This window comes from Lissotriton vulgaris, chromosome 2_1 (assembly GCF_964263255.1).
Source record: "Lissotriton vulgaris chromosome 2_1, aLisVul1.2, whole genome shotgun sequence".
NCBI classification, from domain to species: Eukaryota; Metazoa; Chordata; class Amphibia; order Caudata; family Salamandridae; genus Lissotriton; species Lissotriton vulgaris.
Genome location: NC_141687.1, coordinates 1442905831 through 1442930764, shown reverse-complemented (window position 1 = coordinate 1442930764; position 24934 = coordinate 1442905831). Strand labels below are relative to the sequence as shown.

The following is a 24934-nucleotide window of genomic DNA, read 5'->3' as shown; positions in this document are numbered from 1 at the left end:
GACCATGTACAGTGCTCTGCTGCCTTTTGGCTAGCTCCACACTATAGAAATACTAAATACAGTCATTCATGCATGCATGGTAAAGCACTCTGCTATGCAACATAGGCTAAATCTCTGCCATGCCTAATCATTATTAGTATCACATTTTGGACAGGCATAGTGTAAAACCTGATGCCATTGCTTTGTGGAAAAGTAGAGGGGGTTCAAAAACTGTGATTAATTGCTGAAGCCAGAGGCAAAGTAGTTGAGAGATAGACACAGAAAAAAACCTCAAAAGGCAGGTCTATCATTGGTGCAAGATAACGATGATGACAATGCTGTGTTTTGTATGGGTAAATCATGAGCATTTATGCTATGTGAGAGGATACAATGCAAGATATAGGATGTCCAGATTTCCTAAACTACAAATGGGTGCAGGCTAGTGGCCTAGTACTGCACGTTGTTAATTGAGGAATGTAATTCTTTTTCAAAGTTAGGAGTTGTTAAATGACAGTTTCCTTAGTGCTGTATTACGTCACATCAGGGCTACTAAGGACCAGCTGTAGGTGGCCAAATACCGAGCGGTAACGCAGAAATTCACAGAATTTCTGCAATACCGACCGGTATTAGGCTGAGAGCAATGTAGGTGAGTTTCAATCTACATGTAAAATAAAGAATTGCAAAATTGCGATTCCTTATTTTTCACTTGCATTGAAGATATCGGAAATAGTGATTCCTTAAATACAATGTAAGTAGCACTAAAAATATTGCACTTCAGCCTTAAGGAATCGCTAATTACCACCAACTTCAAGTTGGTAGCAAGTAGCGATTTCCATTAAAAAAGCACTTTTTTGCTTTTTTTTAAGTGCCTTGTGGTCCATATCCATGCCCTTAGTGCATGTATGTGTGCCACATGTGCGCACATACACATTTCAGGCGTGCAACAGGGTGTCCTTTGGATACCCTGGCACCCTTGAAATAGCTCCAGCTATTTGCGATTCTATAATACCGAATCGCAAATAGTGAATTTCTTCCCATTCATTCCTATGGGCCTCCTAGCCCATACGAATGAACAGCTAGGTATTCCTTAATAACGAATCTCAATGACTGATTCGTTATTAAGGAATATTAAGGAATCACTAATATTTTAGCGATTCCTACCTACAGTCAATTTAGCGAGTCCTTAATAGCGATTCGGTAAAAATAGCTATTAAGGACTCGCTAAATTGAATTTACCTAGATCTGGCCCTAAGTGGCTACATGTCTTGTACAGGACCTTCAGCCAGTCCTATCTATTCAGTCAATAATACAAGGCATCTTCTGAACCAATGCTGTTAATGCAAATAGCAAAGATACAAGACTCAGATTGCCTAGCGCTGTTAGTTTAAAATACAGGAACAGCTAAGGATGTTATTCATGGTATGAGATAACTTGGGGTGACTGGCTAATTCTGCTAACCTGAAAACTTTATGCTTTACTTTTCTCCCAGCTTACAGTCTGAAGATTGATTAATTAATAACGGAGGTTGCAGAGCTCAGCTTGAGAGATGCCACAGCAGATCTTCAAAACTCAAAGGAAATAAGACTCCTGGTTTAACATACCAGAGATGTTCTCAGGACACCCCCGCGCCACATGGCCACCAGCTGTTGTGTGCGCACCCCTCCTCGCTGCTGCCCGCAGCCCCGTGGAGCCTGCCACGCCGATCCCGCCCCCCGCCGTATTAGCGTGTTGTTATGGATTTAATTTGTTCCATTTTTGTTTTTCCTGCACCTTGTAAATACTGTTTTGTTGCCCATTTGCTGTTTCTGCCCTTTAGTTATTGTTTGCGCTGTTGTTCTGTCTCTCTGTGCCGCCCGCCCCGCTCCCCGATTCCCGCCGCTGTGCTAGCGGACACGCCCACTTTTCCTTCTGTGCCCTCCCCGTTCCCGCCTCCCAGCTGCTCCTCCCTCCCTCCCACTTCGCCATAAATGGTGACCGCGCGGACGCGCAGCTGTCACGCGCAGCGGGCGCGCCGATAGTGCGCCGAAGGCCCGCCAAAGGTAAGCCCGTCTGCGCCCGTCCGCGCCTGGAACGCGCCCAGCGCCAGGACCCCAGGCCCCCACCGATGCAAGACGACCCGACAGACCTACGACGCCGCCGCCCTCAACGCACTCAATGCCGGCCAAAACCCCGCCTGCTGCCGGGCTGCCCCGAAATGCTTCCACGGACCATTCACCTGCACAACCTGCAAGTTCACCTGCCTCCGAACATGCACCGCGCCCGCCAAGCCAAACCCCAGCAGCGACCTCAAGTGCATCCTGCTCAACACCCGCTCCGTCCACAGGCACGCCGTCGAACTCTGGAACCTGCTCGACACAACATCTCCAGACGTCGCCTTCCTCACTGAAACATGGATGAACGCCTCCTCAGCCCCCGACATCGCCATCGCCATCCCGGATGGATACAAGATCATCAGGAGGAACCGCGTCAACCAGACCGGAGGAGGCATCGCCATCGTCCACAAGAACACCATCCGCATCACGACCGACGCCGACGACACCTACACCGCCGCCGAACACCTCCACTTCCAGATTCACACCGACCCAAAGACGACCCTCAGAGGCACCCTCATCTACAGACCCCCGGGACCACGCACACAATTCAGCGAAGACATCACGGACTTCATCAGCCCACACGCCCTCCCCTCCGCCGACTACATCCTCCTAGGGGACCTCAACTTCCACCTGGAGAACAACAAGGACCGCAACACCGTCACCCTGCTGGACAACCTCGCCAACCTCGGACTCAAGCAACTGGTCAACACCCCCACCCACTACGCCGGACACACGCTTGACCCCGTCTTCTCATCCAGCAAGCACATCGCCTTCAGCCACTCCACCGGACTTCACTGGACCGACCACAGCTGCGTCCACTTCAGCTTCAGAAAAACCACAACCCACCACCACCCGCAACAGGTTCCTCACAGAAGCTGGAGCAAGATCACCGCCGACCAGCTCACCGCCTCCCTCAGCCAGAACCCACCTGCCAGCACACCGGACCCCAACGAAGCAGCCCGCAAATTCACGCAGTGGCTGACCGCCTGCGCTGACGACCTCGCACCTCTGAAGAACCCTCCCAGCAAACCCAGAAGCAAGAAGGCCCCCTAGTTCACCGACGAACTCAAGGACTCCAAGAAGACCTGCCGCACCCTCGAGAAAGCCTGGCTCCGCGACCGGACCACTGACAACATGACCGCCCTCGCACACGCGACCCGCAAGCACCACCAGCTCATCCGCACCACCAAGAAGAAATCACTGATGGATCGACTGGACAACAACGCCCACGACAGCAAGGAACTCTTCAGCATCGTCAAGGAGTTCTCCAACCCCAGCACCGGCAACAACGACATCACCCCCTCACAAGATCTCTGCGATTCCCTCGCCTCGTTCTTCCACCACAAGATTGCCGACATCCACAACAGCTTCGGCACACCATCCTCGCACCCAACCGTCGAACCAACGCACCCCACTGCCACCCTCCGCACCTGGACCGCAGTGACCACCGAAGACACAGCCCGCACGATGAACACCATCCACTCCGGATCTCCGACTGACCCCTGCCCCCACCACGTCTTCAACAAGGCCGACTCCACCATCGCACCCCAACTCCGAGACGACATCAACACCTCCTTCGACACCGCCACTGTCCCGGAGAGCTGGAAGCATGCCGAGCTCAGCGCCCTACTGAAGAAACCAACAGCGGACCCCACCGACCTCAAGAACTTCCGCCCCATCTCGCTCCTCCCTTTTCCTGCCAAAGTCATTGAGAAGATCGCCAACAGACAGCTTGCCGCCTTCCTCGAGACGAACGGATCCCTCGACCCCTCGCAGTCCGGTTTCAGAGCCAACCACAGCACCGAGACCGCCCTCATCGCAGCCACCGACGACATCAGAGCCCTTCTCGACAATGGGGAAACATCGGCACTGATCCTCCTGGACCTCTCCGCCGCGTTCGACACTGTCTGCCACCGCACCCTAGTCCAACGCCTCAGCAACACCGGCATCCAAGAGAAGGCATTGAAGTGGCTCATCTCGTTCCTCGCTGGGAGAAGACAGAGGGTCCGCCTCCCCCCGTTTCGTTCCAAGGCCACCGAAGTCATCTGCGGCGTCCCGCAAGGATCATCACTCAGCCCCACCCTCTTCAACGTCTACATGAGACCTCTCGCAGCCATCGCATGCCAACACAACCTTAACATCATCTCCTACGCCGACGACACCCAGCTGATCCTCTCCTTTACCAGAGACCTCGACACCGCCCGAACCAGCCTCCACGAAGGGATGAAAGACGTCGCCGAGTGGATGAAGAACAGCCGCTTGAAACTGAACTCAGACAAGACGGAAGTCCTCATCCTTGGGCCATCACTCACCGCGTGGGACGACTCCTGGTGGCCCCCAGCCCTGGGCACCACCCCCAAACCGACAGACCACGCACGCAACCTGGGCTTCATCCTGGACTCCTCCCTCTCGATGACCAGACAGGTCAACACCGTCTCCTCTTCATGCTTTCACACCCTCCGCATGCTCCGCAAGATCTTCCGATGGATCCCGATCGAAACGAGGAAGACGGTCACCCAGGCCCTCGTCACCAGCCGGCTGGACTACGGAAACACCCTTTACCCCGGAACCACAGCCAAGCTACAGAAAAGACTACAACGCATCCAGAACGCCTCCGCCCGGCTCATCCTAGACATCCCTCGACGCAGCCACATCTCCGGCCACCTGAGGAACCTGCACTGGCTCCCCGTCAACAAGAGGATCAGGTTCAGGCTCCTCACCCACTCACACAAGTCTCTCCACAACCTGGGCCCCGAGTACCTCAACGACCGCCTGACCTTCCACACGCCCACCCGCCAGCTACGTTCCGCTAGCCACCGCCGGAGGCAGATCCTTCTCCTACCTAGCGGCCAAGACATGGAACTCCCTCCCCATCCACCTTCGGTTGACCCAGGACCACTTCGCCTTCAGGAGACAACTCAAGACCTGGCTGTTCGAGCAGTAGCGGCCCCCCTCCCCCAAGCGCCTTGAGACCCTTCCGGGTGAGTAGCGCGCTATACAAGTATTATGATTGATTGATTGATTGATATTTCCCAAGTGATCTAGGTTCGTGTGTGGCAAGCAGCTTCAACTTTGATTTTTCTTTCAATTTTGGGATTTGTAATCTAGTATATCCTACTAGTAAAGGAGCTCTACAAGTCTCAGAATGCAACAAAGAAACCCAGACTGGGACAACTAGTCACATGTGGACCTTGGAAAACTGATAGCTATATCAATTTGTTACTGAAACAAGTCTAGTATTGTTAACCTATATCTAGAGGAGTGGAGTACTGCACGTTATATGGGTGCCGGGGGTTGGGAGATGAACTACAAGATTGTGTACATCAAGTGGGCATTACACAAACATTTTTTACACAAATTACACATTATAGTCCATCGGAGATTGAGGGACAGATTTTCAACCCTGTCTTACAATGCAACGCAGCACAGAACCCAAGTAGTTGCGCTGCATGACAGAGAGAAAATAAAAGAAAAGCACCATATCTAAAGAGATATAGCACTCCTCTCCCCTTTTCCTAATGCTGGCGCACCATCAGGCTGCCGAGCACCATGCACACAACTTTGCACCACAGTGCAAGAGTGTCTGTGTCATTCTAGCATAGATTTTGTACTGGAAGGGTACTCCTCCAGCAAAATACGATGTCTAGATAAACTGTGAACATTTTCCTACTTTGTATGTATGCTGTCCAGTGCAGCACACATGCAAAGTCAGAAAAGAAAGGAGAAATACAGGTATTTCTCCTTTTAACTCCTGTTTCAAAGTGGTGCTATTTTTTGGCGCTAAACCCTGTCTACTATTGTTAGTAGATAGAGTTCTGCTTCAATAAGCAGGGGTGGATCACCCATCTACCAGCAATGTAATGCTCCTCTGATATAGAGTAAAGGAAAGGAGCACTTTGCGCTGCAATGCATTACTTTTAGGCAACTTTCCAATGCAAAACAAGTTTTGTGCTGGAAAGTAAATCCAACAAAAAACAGTTTGTGCAGGTTTGAGTCACAGCAAAGTTTTGCATCACTTTTGTGATGCAAACCAAGGGCAAAAGATTTGTGAACCTGGCCCTAAGTGAATTAACCAGAATCACACAATGTTGAGTCAAGCACTTGAGGCTTGGATTCACACCTCATCCCCCCAGTTCCACTGTCTGCAGCTCCAGCCGCTAAACCACATCTCCATCCAGAAATACACACCTACAATTTCTTCCTTCCTTTCCTATGTTTGATGCTTTTCTCAATGTACACAGCTTTTTAATTAGATGCAATATTTGTAATTTCATCATGTAAGTGCTGTGCTATATTTACATAATTTTATTTGCTTAATAATAAATGTCTCCCAATTGCTTACGTTATTTTATTTTTCTTCTTTAGCTTCAGATGGAATAAAATGAATGCATTTTAAAAACTCCATATAGGGGTTGATTAAATGCTGCAAATTCTTTGGAACATCATGAAATTATACGAATTTTTTTCCTTATTCCGATGTCGGCCGGAAGACCGTCTGACTGCTCATCGGTGGCGGTCCGCCCGACATCTGCCGCTGCGGTCTGACCGCAGCATTACAATGAGTGTGTTTGGAGGCAGCAGGCAGAGGGACTGTCCGATGCTTTCCGAAGGGCTCAAGGAGCCCATTGGATTGTCAGACAGACAGTAATCCCTATAATAGGGGCGGTGCCTGCTCAGGCACCGCCGTATGGATTACAATGTCCCTTTTCGCCTCCCTGTCTATGGTGGTCCGACTGCCATGGAAAAGCAGACGGAAAGGGACTCTGGGGTCCATAGCTGGGCCCCAGTCTCCCCTTGCACCTCTGCTATGGGCCCTGGTGGGCACCTGTGGTTTCCCCTACAAAAAGTGCATATTTCCTATTGTGTCTTGTGTTGCAGCTCGCGCACAAGCCGCAATAGGAAATATTCACTTTCACGACTGCCGTGAAGGCAGTCACATCTGAATTAGGGAAGTGGGACTGCCGACTCGTTGTCGGGCAGTCTAGTTTCTGACACAATGCCAGTCGGAGGCTTGTCCGCCCAGCATCGTAATGATGCCCTTTCTTTCTTACATTTGAAATGTTGAAAGGTAGCCTACCCAACTTTACTGTCTCAAGTATGCATACATTTTGTTCCACCTCACAACACCCAGCCTGACTGGACTTCTTTACTATGTATTTTAAAAATATACAGAAATCTGATGGTTACTATCCATTGATCTCCTTTAGCAGTTGTAGGACCCAAAAAATTCCACCCAGATTTAATGGAGGGTCTTGCCCAATCCCCTCTATCACCATTAAATTGGTCTCTTTAACATGTTAAGTTTAGTGCTTGAAAAGCAAACACAAACAACAGCCTATTGATTCAAACCTTTACATAAAAAAAGGTTATTTATATTTGAACAAATGGTGAGACTGACAGTCAAGACCAAACAAAGCCGTAGGTGCAATAAATTTAGATATGAACACATGCATTGCTCCTCAACTTGATACTCAATCAATCAATCAATCAATCACAACATTTGTATAGCGCACTACTCACCCGGAAGGGTCTCAAGGCGCTTGGGGGAAGGGGTCCGCTATTGCTCGAACAGCCAGGTCTTGAGTTGTCTCCTGAAGGCGAGATGGTCCTGGGTCAGTCGAAGGTGGGTGGGGAGGGAGTTCCATGTCTTGGCCGCCAGGTAGGAGAAGGATCTTCCTCCGGTGGTGGCTCTTCGGATGCATGGAACGGCGGCGAGGGCGAGGCTTGTGGAACGTAGCTGGCGGGTGGGCGTGTAGAAGGTCAGGCGGTCATTGAGGTACTTGGGGCCCAGGTCATGGAGAGATTTGTGTGCGTGGGTGAGGAGTCTGAACGTGATTATCTTGCTGACCGGGAGCCAATTCAGGTCCCTCAGGTGGCCGGAGATGTGGCTGCGTCTGGGGAGGTCCAGGATGAGTCAGGCGGAGGCGTTCTGGATGCGTTGGAGTCTTTTCTGTAGCTTGGCTGTGGTTCCGGCGTAGAGGTTGTTCACGTAGTCCAGTCGGCTTGTGACGAGTGCCTGGGTGATCGTCTTCCTGGTTTCGGTCGGGATCCATCGGAAGATCTTGCGGAGCATACGTAGGGTGTTGAAGCATGATGAGGAGACGGCGTTGACTTGTCTGGTCATGGAGAGGGAGGAGTCCAGGATGAAGCCCAGGTTGCGTGCGTGGTCTGTTGGTTTGGGAGTGGTGCCCAGGGCGGGGAGCCACCAGGAGTCGTCCCAGGCAGAGGGCGATGGTCCCAGGATGAGGACTTCCGTCTTGTCTGAGTTCAGTTTCAGGCGGCTGTTCTTCATCCACTCAGCGACGTCTTTCATCCCTTCGTGTAGGCTGGTTCTGGCGGTGGCGGGGTCTCTGGTGAGGGAGAGGATCAGTTGGGTGTCATTGGCGTAGGAGATGATGTTGAGGTTGTGTTGGCGTGCGATGGCTGCAAGAGGTCGCATGTAGACGTTGAAGAGGGTGGGGCTGAGTGATGATCCTTGCGGAACGCCGCAGGTGACTTCGGTAGCCTCGGAGAGGAACGGGGGGAGGGGGACCCTCTGTGTTCTTCCGGCGAGGAACGAGATGATCCACACCAGTGCCTTCTCTTGGATACCTGTGTTGCTGAGGCGTTGAACTAGGGTGCGGTGGCAGACAGTGTCGAATGCTGCGGAGAGGTCCAGGAGGATGAGGGCCGCCATTTCCCCACTGTCGAGCAGGGTTCTGATGTCGTCGGTGGCTGCGATGAGTCCCGTCTCGGTGCTGTGGTTGGCTCGGACACCGGACTGCAAAGGGTCGAGGGATCCGTTCATCTCGAGGAAGGTGGCAAGCTGTCTGTTGACGGTCTTCTCGATGACTTTGGCAGGGAAAGTGAGGAGCAAGATGGGGCGGAATTTCTTGAGGTCGGTGGGGTCCGCTGTTGACTTCTTTAGTAGGGCGCTGAGCTCTGCATGCTTCCAGCTCTCCGGGAAGGTGGCGGTGTTGAAGGAGATGTTGATGATGTCCCGGAGTTGGGGTGCGATGATGGAGTCGGCCTTGTTGAAGACGTGATGGGGGCAGGGGTCGGTTGGAGATCCGGAGTGGATGGTGTTCATCGTGCGGGATGTGTCTTCGGTGGTCACCGTGGTCCTGGTGCGGAGGGTGGTGGTTGGGTGCGCTGGTTCGGTGGTTGGGTGCGTGGATGGTGCGCCAAAGCTGTTGTGGATGTCAGCGATCTTGCGGTGGGAGAATGAGGCGAGAGAGTCGCAGAGGTCTTGTGAAGGAGTGATGTCGTTGTTGCCGGTGCTAGGGTTGGAGAACTCCTTGACAATGTTGAAGAGTTCATTGCTGTCGTGGGCGTTGTTGTCCAGTCGTTCCTTCAGTGATCTCTTCTTGGTGGTGCGGAGAAGCTGGTGGTGCTTGCGGGTGGCTTGTTTGAGGGCGGTCATGTTGTCTGTGGTCTGGTTGAGGAGCCAGGCTTTCTCGAGGGTGCGGCAGTTCTTCTTGGAGTCCTTGAGTTTGTTGGTGAACCAGGAGGCTTTCTTGCTTCTGAGTCTGCTGGGAGGGTTCTTCAGTGGCGCGAGGTCGTCTGCGCAGGCGGTCAGCCGCTGTGTGAAGTTGCGGGCTGCTTCGTTGGGGTCCGTTGTGCTGGCGGGTGGGTTCTGGCTGAGGGAAGTGGTGAGGTGCTCAGTGGTGATCTTGCTCCAGCTCCTCTGAGGCACCTGTTGCGGGTGGTGGTGGGTCGTGGTTCTTCTGAAGCTGAAGTGGACGCGGCTGTGGTCGGTCCAGTGACGTCCGGTGGAGTGGCTGAAGGTGATGTGCTTGCTGGATGAGAAGACGGGATCAAGCGTGTGTCGGGCGTAGTGGGTGGGGTGTTGACCAGTTGCTTGAATCCGAGGTTGGCGAGGTTGTCCAGCAGGGCGGCGGTGTTGTGCTCCTTGCTGTTCTCCAGGTGGAAGTTGTGGCCCCTAGGAGGATGTAGTCAGCGGAGGGGAGGGCGTGCGGGCTGATGGAGTCTGTGATGTCTTCGCTGAATTGTGTGCGTGGTCCCGGGGGTCTGTAGACGAGGGTGCCTCTGAGGGTCATCTATGGGTCGGTGTGTATCTGGAAGTGGAGGTGTTGGGCGGCGGGGAAGGTGTCGTTGGAGTCGGTCGTGATGCGGATGGTGCTCTTGTGTACGATGGCGATGCCTCTTCCCGTCTGGTTGACGCGGTCCCTCCGGGTGATCTTGTATCCGTCTGGGATGGCGATGGCGATGTCGGGTGCAGAGGAGCCGTTCATCCAGGTTTCTGTGAGGAAGGCGACGACTGATGAAGTTGTGTCGAGCAGGTTCCAGAGTTCGATGGCGTGCCTGTGGACGGAGCGGGTGTTGAGCAGGATACACTTGAGGTGGCTGTTGTTGGTGCTTGGCTTGGTGGGTGCGGTGCAGGTCCGGAGGCAGGTGAATTTGCATGTGTGGCAGGTGAAGGGTCCGTGGGTGCGTTTCGGGGTGGCTCGGTAGCAGGCGGGGGTTCGGCCGGCGTTGAGTGCGTGGAGGGAGGCGGCGTCGTAGGTCCGTCGTGTGGGCAGGTGTCGTCGGGGGCCAGGGGTCCTGGCGCTGGGCGGGTTCCAGGCGCAGACGGGCTTGCCTTTGGCGCGCCTTCGGCGCACAATCGGCGCGACCGTTGCGCGTTCGCGTGGACTCCATTTAAGGCGAAGTGGGAGGGAGGAGCAGCTGGGAGGCGGGAGCGGGGAGGACACGGAAAAGAAGGGGGCGGGCTGAGAGATCACGGCGGCGGGGAGCGGGGCTAACCAGGGGAGACAGGCGAAACAGGATCAATGCACAAAACTACAGTGATATAGCGGGGGAAAACAGTGAGGCAGGAACAATGCACAAAATTACAGTGATACAGTGGGGGAAAAACAGTGAGGCAGTCCCAGCGACGAGCTGGGGAAAGACAAGCAAGACAGGCAAAACGGCAGATCGTGAGCAGCAGTGAGGGGCACACAATGCACAAAATTACAGTGATACAGCGGGGGAAAAACAGTGAGGCAGTCCCAGCGACGAGCTGGGGAAAGACAAGCAAGACAGGTAAAACGGCAGATCGTGAGCAGCAGCGAGGGGCACACACACAGCTGGGGGTCCGTGCGGTAGGGGGGTGTCCTGAGAACAGGTCACACTCACCTGCGCCGCGCGGTCTCAATTTAAGGACAAGTGGGAGGGAGGAGCAGCTGGGAGGCGGGAGCCGGGAGGACACAGAAAAGAAGGGGGCGGGCCGAGAGATCACGGCGGCGGGGAGTGGGGCTAACCAGGGGAGACAGGCGAAACAGGAAACAATGCACAAAACTACAGTGATACAGCGGGGGAAAAACAGTGAGGCAGTCCCAGTGACGAGCTGGGGAAAGACAAGCAAGACAGGCAAAACGGCAGATCGTGAGCAGCAGCGCGGGGCACACAATGCACAAAATTACAGTGATACAGTGGGGGAAAAACAGTGAGGCAGTCCCAGCGACGAGCTGGGGAAAGACAAGCAAGACAGGCAAAACGGCAGATTGTGAGCAGCAGCGAGAGGCACAGACACAGCTGGGGGGCCGTGCGGTGCGGGGGTGTCCTGAGACACCATTTGAGGCCCAAAGAACACAATCAGGCCGGTTCCGTAGCCATCCCAATCATTGTCTCTGAGCCTGCTATCATTCAGGTGAAGTTGATAGAAGCTCTAAGTGTCATATTTTTGGACAAATCATGTAGTGCAAAGCTGCATGACAGGGAAGGTTAGGAATGTGCCTTATTTAAGGCAATACGGTGCCTTCCATTCTTTTCTACTGCGCTGAAAGCCCTTTTGATTGCCGAGCGCCTACGCAAGGGTGCCTGTGTTGCAAGGAGGATTGTGTTGAAGGGGCACATTCATGCACAAAAACAATCCCTTGATGCTTTTTCTGAAATGCAGAATGCTGCATATAGAAAGAGAACCAATCGAAGAGAAATAAACATATTACTCCTCTTTTCTCCTGACTTGGGGAGGCGTATCTTTTTGGCACATTCCAGGTTTACAAGTTCTTGTGACTCTGGAAAAGCATCAAAATCCTTGGTTGTTGCTTGGGCACACCCAAGCAACGCCCATGGAAATACCTCCCTGGTGCAGAGTAATGCAAAGCAGTGATTTGTGCTGTGCTGCATTACTCGAGATTTATGAAGCCACTCAGGGCCAAGCCAAGTAGCCTTGTGGGGCTTCATAAATCTAATTTTTAATTTGCATCGCTCATGCACCACAATGTGTGGCGAAAAAGCGACACACAGGGGCTCGTAAATATGACCCTTAGTTTGCAATGGGTCAGATTTAAGATCCACACTTTGACATGCATGAGAAGAAATAGAGTAGTGTGTACATGTGACAGCCTCAGTTTTGCCTCCCAGAGACAGTGCAGACTGCTGCTAATTCAGGGACAATCATCTGTATGTCAGAGTCTATCAGGACACTGGGGAGCATTAGTTAAAAAATAAATCTATGCAGGTGGAGAAAGATGGGTGGATTCCAGAGAGGAGGGATGCTCAGAAAAAGTGCTCTGTTTCACTGTTACCCCACCTTAGATTGTGCTATGCATGTTTAAACAATAAAGCACTGACATGCCAGTGAGCTGCCTGCTTTGGATTTTGAAAAGGCACTATTAGGAGGGATAAGATATCAGCCACTCCTGGGTCCTCTCTCTACAAGATCTAAGAGAAAAATGCAAAAAAATGTGCAACGCATAACAATGCCCTACACCAGAGGGTCCATGATTCCTAATCGGAGTCCACATCTGTTTACAAAATAAATATTAACAGATAAATGAAGTAAAGATATAAATAAAAGCAAAAATGAAACTTTTAAAAGGCATGTGAAGAGTTTTGAAAATGGAGGCTAAAAGTTAAGCTGGTATCCTTATTTTGATTTGCTGTAGCAGCTCAAGTACAGCAAAAATAATCTAGTATGGACAATTGGTGGCCTTAATAGAAGCACTAGTATGCACCAGCAAAAACAGATTGCATTAGGAGCAAGAAAGACAAAGTGATATGCTGGAGTTTGGCGCATCGCACACTCCACCTGCAACTTCCACATTCTCAGTTTGCACACCAGCTATTGTAATGCAGCAAAGAGTTGGATAATGCACCGGGCTGTCAAAGTATAAATAAAATATATTGTATCTGGTTTGTATAATGGTTCCATTTCTTCACCAAGTCATTGCTTTGACAATGCGCAAAACCACTATGAAACAAGCTAGGATAGCAAAAGGGGTGCTACCAATTTAGTCCATCCAGATGCTTTACTTTTTGATCATCCAGTTTTTGGACGCTTACTGTAGGTGAGTCTCACTACTCGTTTGTTGCTCTAAGCTGTCAGAAGGTCCGGTTAAAGAGACTCTGCCTTAGTGTACTCCTGGCTTTTGCACTTTATGTGTACCAGCCTTGAGGTTCATCCCTGAAGCCCCTTGAAGTCCTGGCTTGCCAGGCTTTGGTTTGGCTGGTGAGTGCAGCCCCTATGGAGATGCAGTATAAGGCAGAGGTCCTGCCAGGTGGCCAGATGGGCCTATCTTGAGTGAAGGGTCCCAGTGAATCAGTCTGGGTTGGTGCTAGACATTTTGGTCCAGGACTGTCGCAGAAGGGTAGTCTGCAGAGGACTTCTGAAGGGTGCAGTTTGGGTGTACCATTGGTAGAAATGATGCCCCAGGCGACAGCGTGTTCCTACTGGGTCACCTGTCAAATTTAGCATGAGGGATAATAAGGGTCCCTAGTTGGTTTCTTGTTTGACTGCAGGTAGGCCAGGCCAATGCCTGCAGTGAATGGGTTTTGGGTAAGGCCGACCTGATGCCCATATTAAACACTCCTAAGTCATCCTTAGGGAGTTGAGAGTTCATAGAGTGTTATATGGACCCTGTTCTCATCATGGAGGAAAGTTGGATCTATTTTTCCAGGGTGGTTTACGTGGGTGGTTCTGCTGAGAGGAGGGGCCTCTAGTTCTTCCTTAGAGAGGCATTGGCCTCCCTAAGACTATGTAAGGCTTGTGTACTCTTGTGTTGGATAGACCGTATATCCAAGGAGAACAGGGGGATCCAGTTTCCCCGGATGGTTCCATCGGGAGACATCAGTCTTCCTAAGACCGAGAGAAGTTTGAGAGTTCCTAAATTGGAGGGTTTAGACTCTGTCCTTGACACAGAGAACAGGGAAATCCAGGTTCTCAGGCTGCTTCCTGTGTGGAGCAACCTGACAGGAGTGTTCAGCAGGTTTGCCTGGCAGGAGACCTCAATCGTCCAGACACCGCCAGTATGGTGGTGGGTGACTTTTGCTTGACCCCCGGGTTCACAGGTATGGACTATGGTGTTTGAGACCCAGGACAAGGTATCAAGGGTGCGCCTCAGTCAGGAGAGTACCAAGAGTTTTGAGTGGGCTGTTCTTTCTTTAGGAAAGGCAGTCATCATGCAAGAGTGGTGACTGTTGTAAAGCCCAGCATAAGCACTGTGGGTAAGGGTCAGAGGTCCTGGGAAGGACCTAAAACTGCATCTTTAGGTTGTAGGGACTTGGATGAGTGAGGGTACTGGGTTGTATATTCTCCAGACAGGAAACAGCCTGTGACCTGTGGAACGGGTTTTAGAACTGTCGAGTGTTGCATAATCCAGAGCAAGGCTGGGTCTGGTCCTACTCAAGCCATGCAGGCAGTCAGTGTCTTGGATGCATCTGACTTAAAACCAGGAGGGCTCATTTTGCAGCCTGGGCTCCCTTTCGGGAGAGGTGGCCTTATTGTTGAGTTAGGTAGGTGGTCTTGGTGTCAGAAGGCCAGTGTAAGATACCTATGGCGGTGGAGAGTTGGCGAATGGTGTGCCTGGTTAGCGCTCATTGACACTTGTTACCGCTGATTAGGAAAGAGTACCTATGAGTGATGGCTAGTTCTTTCCCAAGCTTCTGCAGGTGGGTGTTTCAAAATGGGTTGACCCCTTTTGGCCCCGCCCAGATTATTTGCTTTTTGATCACCCAGTTTTTGGTACTTTACAGTAGGTGAGTCTCACTACCAGTCTCTTACTCATGGTAGTTACATAGTACATGTTGACTGTCAGTGTTCGCATTTTAAAGATAGGGCAGCTGTGAAGCAGCTAATTAAGGGGCACACGCTTATGCACATGTGTCAGATTGTGTGTGTGAGACTACCATTGGGCTTAAACCAGTAATTGTGCACCGGTATCCTGCAGCTAATGGGATTCTGCAAGGATAGATGTTGAGCTGGGTAGGCCTAATATTAGTGGGCACTCATAGATAGGTCAGTAGGGTTTACTGATGTATTTGCAATATCACTGTATTATACACATAGGGGAAATCTGCCTTAAAGTGTAGTTTTGCTCAACTTACGTCTACACAGTTCAGTGAGGTGGATTTGAACTGTGGTGGAACATGCACGCCAACTTTGAATGTTTAGTTCCTAAGGAAATACATGTACATCTTATTGGTCATCCAGAATTGTCATATTTCTCTAGCTCAGCTCAGAATCAGATTCCAGGCCCCTTGTGACCTTGATGGGCCAAGTGAATGCTTTTGTCCTCCAGCAGAGGGAACATAGGCCTCCTGTCAAAGCTGTCATCCTTGGTATGGAATTCCCCTAAACTTTTTGCCTTCACAAATCCTGTTTGCTGAATTTGTTATTGTTGACTTAAGGCCTCTGCTAGCCAGTGCTAAACTCCATAAAACATGGTAAATCTGGCCTACTGCTAAGTGGCATAATTAATTTACTTATAAGTTCCTAGTAAATCGTTAATTATTATCATTATTATTATTGTTCAGTGCTTATAAAGCAAGTTACTATCCACTAGGGTTTCCCATTACTTTTGTTTTAAGTAGACGAGTCTGAAGGAGCTAAAAGAGCAAAGTCAATAATTGTTTGTGGAAGCTGGAGAGGGAGGTGCAGCATATCAAGGATTTGGAAAGGGAGTTCCATAATTTAGTTCCAAGGAAGGAACATGATCGGCCAACCATTAAGGTGAGTTTGACTCTCAGAACTGCAAAAAGAGATTGATTGAATGAGCACAAAGTACAAGCAGGATGGTAAGGAGATGGCAGATTTTGCAAATACCGCGAGCCTCAACAGGCACAGATTTTGCAGTGGCATAGCTAGGCCTTCTGTCGCCTGAGGCGGTTCTAGGCTTTACCGCCTGTGGCAGCCGTAAGAGCGGGGGAGGTGGTGGTGAACAAATACAGCGTTTGCCGCACCGTGCAGCTGCAGGTAAGAGCGGGGGGGAGTCTGCTGCCCCCAAACTCCTGTCACCCGGGGAGCACCGCCCCCTCCCGCCTTGCTACACCACTGACATTTTGTACATATATCAGAGAGCTTTTAAATGTATTCGCTTATCCACTGGAAGCCAGTGCCGTTGGCAAAGAAGCCCAGCCCAGATGCTGAGGAATGTTTAAGGAGGCAAAACAAAAGCTTTGCAGAGGAGTTCTGGACTACCTGCAAGCGTCTCAACGTTGCCTTGCCAGCCCCTAGGTATAGAATATTGCCATAATTGAGTCTGGATAATATCATGGCCTGGATGACTGTTCTCTGGGAAGAGAGAGGAAGTATCCATAGAATCTTCTTAAGCCGTTTCATCATAGCAAAGCATGTGGGGGCTACTCTGGTCACATGTGGCTTCATATACAAGGTGGAATCGAGCCAGAAGCCAAGGTTCTTCACTTTATTGTTGGAGGTGTTCCCAGTGTAGCAGGCCAATACATGGATCCTGGGCCTGTAAATTAAATGCTACTAATGGGCCTGCAGCACTCATTGTGCCACCCAATATAGTAGTCATTTAAAACATGTCTCCAACCTGCCACTGCAGCCTGTAGCACAGTTTTACACTGCAATTTTGATCAGGCAAAATAAACCTTTTGCTAGGCCTAAACGGTCCTTTTTGGGTCTCGCCTAGGCAGCATGCATGCGCTGATATAGGAGATGACCTTTAGAAATTGGTCAGCTCTTTTCAAGCACTCGTGCTTGTGCTGGCATCCACCTTGAGGTAGTGAGCAGCAGCAAGTGTGCTAATTGAAAACAGCTGGCCTGCTCGCTCTCGTAGATGCCAGCACAAGCATGAGTGCTTCACTAGGCTTGTTGTTTTAGTGAACCTCTCGTGGAGTGCAAAACTTTGATGTCGTTGTTCGTGTTTGCAAACTTTATTGCTCCTAAAGAAATGCAAATTATGGAAATTAGTTGGCGAGAAATCGATCGTGATGCTGCTTGCGTGTGGCATCACTTGCCTGAATGCTGATGTAAGCCTCTGCCTGCACTACCGGGCTCATCTCTTCGGCATCTCCACAATGAGGAAGCACCCGCCGTTGCTCCCCAGGCGTTACTAATAGGTTTTGCCGTGGCGATTGAATCATCAAGTGTGCACCTAGCATGTTGGTAGTAGTAGTTCTAAAGTATGGTAAAATACATTGCAACATGCGAAGCGCACACTTGACGATTCAATCACCACGGGAAAAACTATTAGTAATGCCTGGGGAGCAACGGCTGCTGCTTCCTCATTGCGGAGATGCCAAAGAGATGAGCCAGGGAGTGCAGGCAGAGGCTTATATCAGCATTCAGGCAAGTGATGCCACACGCAAGCAGCATCGCGATCGGTTTTACTCGAGGATGATTTTACACAGATCTCGCCAACTAATTTCCATAATTCGCATTTCTTTAGGAGTGGTAAAGTTTGCAAACACAAACAACGACATCAGAGTTCTGCACTCCACGAGAGGTTCACTAAAACAACAAGCATTGACATAGCCAAAAGATCTCACCTTTGGGACCTTGTAAGTTAAAAAAACTGAAGTATAAGACTTCACATTTACATTTACTTCGTATTTAGGATGCAATAAATGTAAACGTGAAGTCTTACACTTCAGTTTTTTTTTTACTTATTCATTATTTCGTCCTTTTTAAACTTGGTAACACTGAATGGACATTGGTTGCACCTCATTAGCACCAGTTTAACACCCAAATATAGCAAGGAAAAGCAAACAGGTGACCAGTACAGCTTTGCTAATGCTCTTCAATCCCTGGGGGTACAGTACCCAGGATAATGTGATGCATGGCTAAACACTTATAAGAGCCAAAAGGTGAGACCTATTGGCTATGCCAATGCTTGTCAATACCTATAAGTCACACCTGAGAGGCTCACAGGGCAGAGTGCATTGGATTTAAAAAGTAGGACATGAGTGCTTAGGTTTTGCATGTCTTGGTAATGATACATTCGTACTGTAGTTTTTCACAACTGAAAGACCAATCTCTCCCATTGACTTTATTTATTTATAATCTTTATTCGGTTCTTAAAAAGACACCATAAAAGCACAGATACAAAGTACACACATAAAAAATGTCTTTTTTAAAAAACGTCAATAAATTTTCCATAAAAAGGTATAAATGTTAAAATTATTTTACACTCTATAAAAAGAAGGGAATCATTGTTTTGAATGTTCGTGCATTTTAAATCATCAGGGGAGCGAGCAGGTGTTAGGGACCAGTTTCTCTGATGTTTCTTAGTCTTATTGCTACACGGATAAAGTTTATGGTGCAAAAGAGAGTGTAAGCATCCTCCGCTTCCTGTAAGAATCTCAAAGCCAATCTTGCATGTTTGAATTTTAAGTCTTTCAAGATCCCCACCAGGAACTTGCGTCTTGGCATGGTGTAAAATGGGCACAATAAGACAAAGTGAAGGGTATCCTGCGGAGACCTGTGGTCGCAGCCGCAGGTACCCTTCTCCGCCAGTGTGTGGGTGAACCCAGCCGGGACCGCGAGGAGATGATGAAGCATGTTTAGTCTAAAACGTGTCATGACAAAGCGGTCCTGGGCATTAGACATGACCCTTAAATAAGGTTCCATGCCATGCTTTGCTGTAAGTTCATTATAGGTGGAATTTGTAAGTTTACGATTTTCTTTTTCTACTCTTGTCAGCTTAAGCTGTGCCAAGAAGAGATTCTTCACCAATGTCTTGCTCTCGGGTGTTATGGAGTCTGGGGATTTGAAGAAGTTAGTGCAATCGATTTCGGCTAGTGATTTCTTAACATATTTCAGCCAGGGGATGGTATCGCCTTTGTCTCGTTTGAGGCAGTCCCCAATGATTTGTCTTGTGAGGGCGGCCTCTGGATTAGTCCATATTTTAACCCATGCCAGGAGAGGTTTAATTTTAATGTTATCTTCAATGAAGAGTTCTCCTAGTTCTTCATGGATAATGTGTGCCGATACACTCTGTGGGACTCTCAGGATTCTCCTCAAGAATTTATTTTCTTCAATCTGAATCTGCTGAGCTTTATTATCCAGAAAGCCCCACACTTCTGCACCATAGGAGACTTTCGCACAGCAGATTGACCTATACAGGTTCAAGATTTGTTCCGGAGACCATTTTCCCAATCTTTGCCCGTATCCCATAATGGCTCCCACTGAGGCTGCCAGTTTCGTAGAATGCTTTTCAACCAGGGGTTTAAAAGTAAGGTGATGGTCGAATAGTACCCCCAAGTATGAAAAAGTCTGGACCTGATCGATTTTATGTGACCCAATGTGAAAAGAAAAGGACCCTTTTGTTGATTTTCCAGTTGACATAATGTAAGATTTTTCCAAATTGGTTGCCAGGTCCAGTTTATCCATGAACCTGACAAACCCGTCAATCAGTTTTTGTAGACCTAAGGGGGTTCTAGCAAGCAAAACCGCGTCATCGGCGTAGAGTAGTACAGGTACAGCACGATGACCGATTTGAGGAGAATCCACCTTGAGTTTAAGCAGGTCTTTTTCCAGCGAGTTGATGTAAATGGAGAACAGAAAGGGCGCGAGGATGCATCCTTGCCTTACTCCACTCGTGCAAGTGAAGGGGTCGGTCTTTTTACCCTCTTGGCTGTACCTCACACATGCAGTGGTGTTCCGGTGGAGATTTTGCAAGGTGTCCACTAGTGGTTGGTCCACTCCTAGTTCTAATAACATACTCCAGAGCTTTCTCCTGTTTACACAGTCGAAAGCCGCTGAGAGGTCCATAAACCCCATGTGAATGGACCCCTTCCCGGCGATGGTATATTTGGCTATCAGGAGGTATAGATTTAGACATTGATCGGTGGTGGATCTACCTTTCCTGAAGCCATATTGCATTTCCGAGAGGATTTGATGTTCCTCGGCCCAGTCTTGCAATCGCTGTAGAATGACTCGCCCTAGTACTTTTGCAGTCACATCTATAAGCGAGATGGGTCGGTAGCATTGGGGGTCATCATGGTTCCCTTTCTTGTAAATTGGGACTATGGTCGCCGTTGACCATGACTGAGGCAGTCCTGCCACCACAGCCTCATTTAATACCCTGGTAAGCAACGGTGCCCACAGGTCAGGTTGACTTAGATACAGGTCTGGTGGGATTCCGTCCGGACCCGGAGCCTTATTTTTACTCAGCCCAGTTATTTCCATTTCGACTTCTTTCAGAGAGAAGTCTAACTTTGCCGGCTGATGATTCCTCGGTGCATCCCCCGGGGATAAGTGGCTTGAGTGGTTGTATAGGCTGTGGAAGTGAGTCTGCCATTGTTCTGGCAAGATGATGTTTGTGATTTTTGGTGCCCCTTGGTCCTGGAAACATGGGGAGTTAATCACTTTCCAGAAACTTGCAGAGTCTTTTCTTTCGGCAGCGTCCCTTAGGTCCTCCCAGGCCTGGTTTTGTAGGCTTTGCTTACGTTTTTTCAAAGCCTTTTTATACTCTGCTCTGTTCTTTGTCACCATGGTCTTGTCCCTAGGTTTACAGTGGAGGCTATCCTTCAGTTTTTTGAGGGCCTTGGTACAGTTCGCATCAAACCATTGGGGATTTAAGGCCGTTTTGTTAGGTCCCGTGGTCGTTAATGAATTGTTTACATGGCGCGCGATTTCTTCGAATGCCTTGACCACCCGTTCCCCACGCACGCTTGGGTCTAAACATTTGTCTATTGCAACTGAGGCCTCCGTTAATAATTTTTTGTAAAAACTATCCCCGTCGATTTTTGCCCATTTAATTCTTCTTCCCTGATCCACCGCTTTTTCCACGATGTCAGGTTTCTTTGGGCGCGTGTTAAAATCAAAACCTTCAATTGAAATGATGACCGGGTTATGATCACTAAAACTGCTGGCCTCAATTTTAGTGTTGTTAATGTTTCTTTTTAGAATGGGCGAGACTAGGATAAAGTCAATATAAGAATGGCACCCTCTTCCTTTGTATGTTGGTGTCAGTTCACCTAGTTCACCCAATGCCACAAGGTCTAGCGTTTGGGTTAGGTTATGCCTTTTCGTTAGTCTCTCTAGATCCCATCCTTCTTTTGAATGTGCAAAATGTGGGCCTTTCATTAAAGTGCATCTTGACCAGTCTTTATTAAAAGGTTTTAATTTGTCGCATAAATGGCAATTAAAATCTCCCGTTAATATTACGCTTGGATGGTTTGGTGTCTTATGTAAAAGGTTTAAGTTTCTTAAGCATTCCTCTAATTCAGTAACAGCTCTTCCCTTCTCCATCGGTGCAGGAGCATTGTACCAATTGACTAGGAAGAGGGTTATTCTTGGTGAGGTGAACCTTAGGACTTGGAGGTTATGTGAGGCCCATTTGATGTTGCTCCAGGTGCCCTTAATGTCTAGGTTGACATATACAGCGAGACCCCCACTTGCTCTCCCAGAAGTTACTTTTTTTGCTGGGACACAGAAGCTTTTGTATCCTTCCAGGCTGTAGTCATTTAATTTGATAGCCCAGGTTTCCTGCAGGCATATGATGTGGAATTTTTTAATATAGCTGAGCCATTCCTGTGATTCGAATTTGGCCGCTAGTCCTGCGATATTCCAAGATACCACTACTAGATTTGCTTGAATCTTTTCCTTAGGATTTCTTTTTGGTTCACCTGTTGGAGGCATTACATGTTTTCCTGCTTCCGTTAAAATGGCATTACTAGGGTGAATGCCACTGGAGGTAGCTGACTTGCGGGCAACTGGTCTGCTCTGTTCACTGATAGTGATCCTATGTTTTGGTGGATTTGTCCCCTCTTCACTTCCAAGGCTAGTCTTCGGAGGTTTAATGCGTCCTCCTTTGTCGGGCACACGATCTGATCCGTTGTCCATCCCCTTTCTCCTTCCTCTTGATGGTGGACTTGCCACTTTCCGCCTCTCGATCTTGGGGGATTGGTTGGCCCATCCCTGTCAGTCGACCTCTTCAAGCGCACCGAACCTGTTCCAGTGTGCATATTGCATTAGGGAGGAATCGTAATTTGGCATGACAAAGTTTGGTCTTTGCCATTGAGGTGGTCCATAATGAGTGCCAGAATGTGGTATATTAGTCGGAAAGGGTCTATTGTTCTGCCTGGGTCTTTGGGATGCGAAAGGATAAAAATAGGACAGATGAACCGGATGAATCTGTGATCGGGTATAGCTAGGGGGGGCATTACAGATAAAGTTGACTGCTGCCATATCTCTAAAATTTATCGTAATTATGTCCCCTGCTATGGTCTTGGTGCCTTTGCCGATCCACTCCCCTCTTCTTACAGACAGGATTTCCCCATAAATATTGGGGGGCAGAGGTCTGTGTATTTGTAACCACTGTGCACATTTATTTTTCAGTTCTATTTGTGATTCCCGTTGACCCTCCCTTAGGGGTGGAACTCCTGTTAAGACAACAACGAAGGGCAATGCTTCAGGCAGAAGATTAATTGTCCTAAAGCGAGTAGCTGTTTTATTTTCTTTAGTTGTTGCAGTGGAAGGAGGCTTTGGATTCACATTGGGAGTTTGAACGTTGTTTGCTTCCAGTGTTTGGGGGGGTCCTGGGATTGATTTATTGTTTTCAGTGGTTGTTTGTTTATTGCTTTTCCCTCTGTCTGGTGTGGAGGCAGCCTTTTGTTTATCTTTAATACTTTTTTGGCTGGCTCTGTTTGGGGTTTTTGCGGTCGCGTCAGAGATCGTAGGGGCCTTATCTTTAGTTAGGCTGTGGGATGTGACGTCATTCTGTTTTCTTAAACCGCCTTCTTGCCCTGGATGGGTTTTTGTACCGTTCCCTCTGTTATTTACAATTGATGTTAATCTGTCTATTTTAGCTATGAGGGGTTTTAGCAGCACAGTGATAGAGTGTTCGAGGTCCGTTTTAAGGTCAGCCACCATATTGGTGATCCAACATGGTATTCCCGATGCCGGTGGATTTATAGGCGTTACCAAGTTGTGATTTCTAGTTTTTAATGATCCTTTTTTACCCCCACGTTTAGGGCCTTCCTTGTTCAAATTTTTCTCTGTACTGCAGAGATTATTGTTATAGTTGTGTATTTGTGCATCAGATCTCTCACTACAAATTTCGGCAGGCGCCTGGGCACAAGGTAGGTCAACAAAAGAAGAGGGGGAGAGGGGCAGGCTGGTATCGAGTTCCTCTGCCAATTCTCGGGAGGCCTCAGTCAAGTTAATAAGGGATTCCTGGGTTTCCTGGATGATTGTCACGGGTGGTAGTGACATTCTTCTTTCGGTGTTTGCGATGGCATTAGACACCGCCCCTATGGTTTGTTTAAGCATTTTGTCGATGGCGGTCAGCGTTGGTAATGGCGGGGGAGGATCCGTTTTGCTTTTTGTGCTCGATCTTAAGGTGGGCATCTTGAGCTTCTTGGCGGTCTTCCTCATAGTCTGTAGTGCTAAGTACAAGGGGTGAATTTGACTAGTGCAGTTGGGACCAAATGAAGACCTAATACATAGGATACGATGTACAATTTTTTAGGGAGGTGGCCCAGCCCGGCCTCTTCTGGCCTCTGAGGGCCACAGAGGGCCCGCCCTTTGCTCGGGCATCGCTCGGCGTCCCGCTCGCGTCCCGCTGAGCGATGTTGCACTGTTCTCATGGGGGACGTTGCGGTCGGGGGCGTGTCTTGCTGGGGGCGCGGCCGTGCACACCTGTGCAACGCGGAGACTCCTGGTCTATGGAGTCCCTGCCGCACGCGCCCACAGTTACCTCACGCGGTTCGCTCTTCCTCCCGGTTGCTCTCCTGCACTCCTGCTGCCTCGACCCCACACCAAACGCCGCGCAGCGGCACCCGCGAAGCGGGTGCTGCAAGTTGTTAAGTGGCGATATGGCGGTCAATCCCTCCTGGGACACGGGGAGGCTGCAAGGTCAGGTGGCGATTTCCCAGTCTGCTTCGTCTGCTAATGGCGGCTTCCAGGTAAGATTCCTCTCACAAATGACTCCCGCTGCTCTCAGGGCGTCTTTGGTTTTAAAGGTGACTTGGCCGGTCGGGGGCGTGTCTTGCTGGGGGCGCGGCCGTGCACACCTGTGCAACGCGGAGACTCCTGGTCTATGGAGTCCCTGCCGCACGCGCCCACAGTTACCTCACGCGGTTCGCTCTTCCTCCCGGTTGCTCTCCTGCACTCCTGCTGCCTCGACCCCACACCAAACGCCGCGCAGCGGCACCCGCGAAGCGGGTGCTGCAAGTTGTTAAGTGGCGATATGGCGGTCAATCCCTCCTGGGACACGGGGAGGCTGCAAGGTCAGGTGGCGATTTCCCAGTCTGCTTCGTCTGCTAATGGCGGCTTCCAGGTAAGATTCCTCTCACAAATGACTCTCCCATTGACTAACATAGGGTTAGTGTATTATGTTTAATAAGTTATACATTTTGATAGGGGAAGATAGAGACATGCTACTTAAACTCAAATGAATTGCAATTTAAAATCCTCTTTAATGGTAAAGTAGTCACATTTTAAGTCATAATTCTGAAAATGATAGTTTTAGAAATTTGACATTTGCTTGTCCTAACCATTTTTGCATTCTGCTAGTTTCCAGGGTCACATGACTATGAATGGCTCTGCTGTTGGGGTTTGTGTATTCCTACCAGGCAATGACATAAAAGCGGATTAGGTGTGGACAGGGTGGGTTATCATGCCAGGGTGGTGGAGGGAAGCGCTGTATCCAGCCCAGAGGGGCTTTGCCTCCTGCCACACAAAGAAA

General features: G+C 49.5%; 1 protein-coding gene across 1 annotated transcript in view; it reads right to left on the bottom strand.

The window, feature by feature from the left end:
- The window catches only part of LOC147732726 (NXPE family member 1-like), a 78522-nt gene extending 58560 nt beyond the window's left edge, over positions 1-19962 (bottom strand). The window contains exon 1 of the mRNA XM_086954312.1: positions 18853-19962. Within this exon, the coding sequence (XP_086810438.1) occupies positions 18853-19962 (1110 nt within the window). The remainder of the gene's footprint in view (positions 1-18852) is intronic.
- Positions 19963-24934: the final 4972 nt, after the last annotated feature.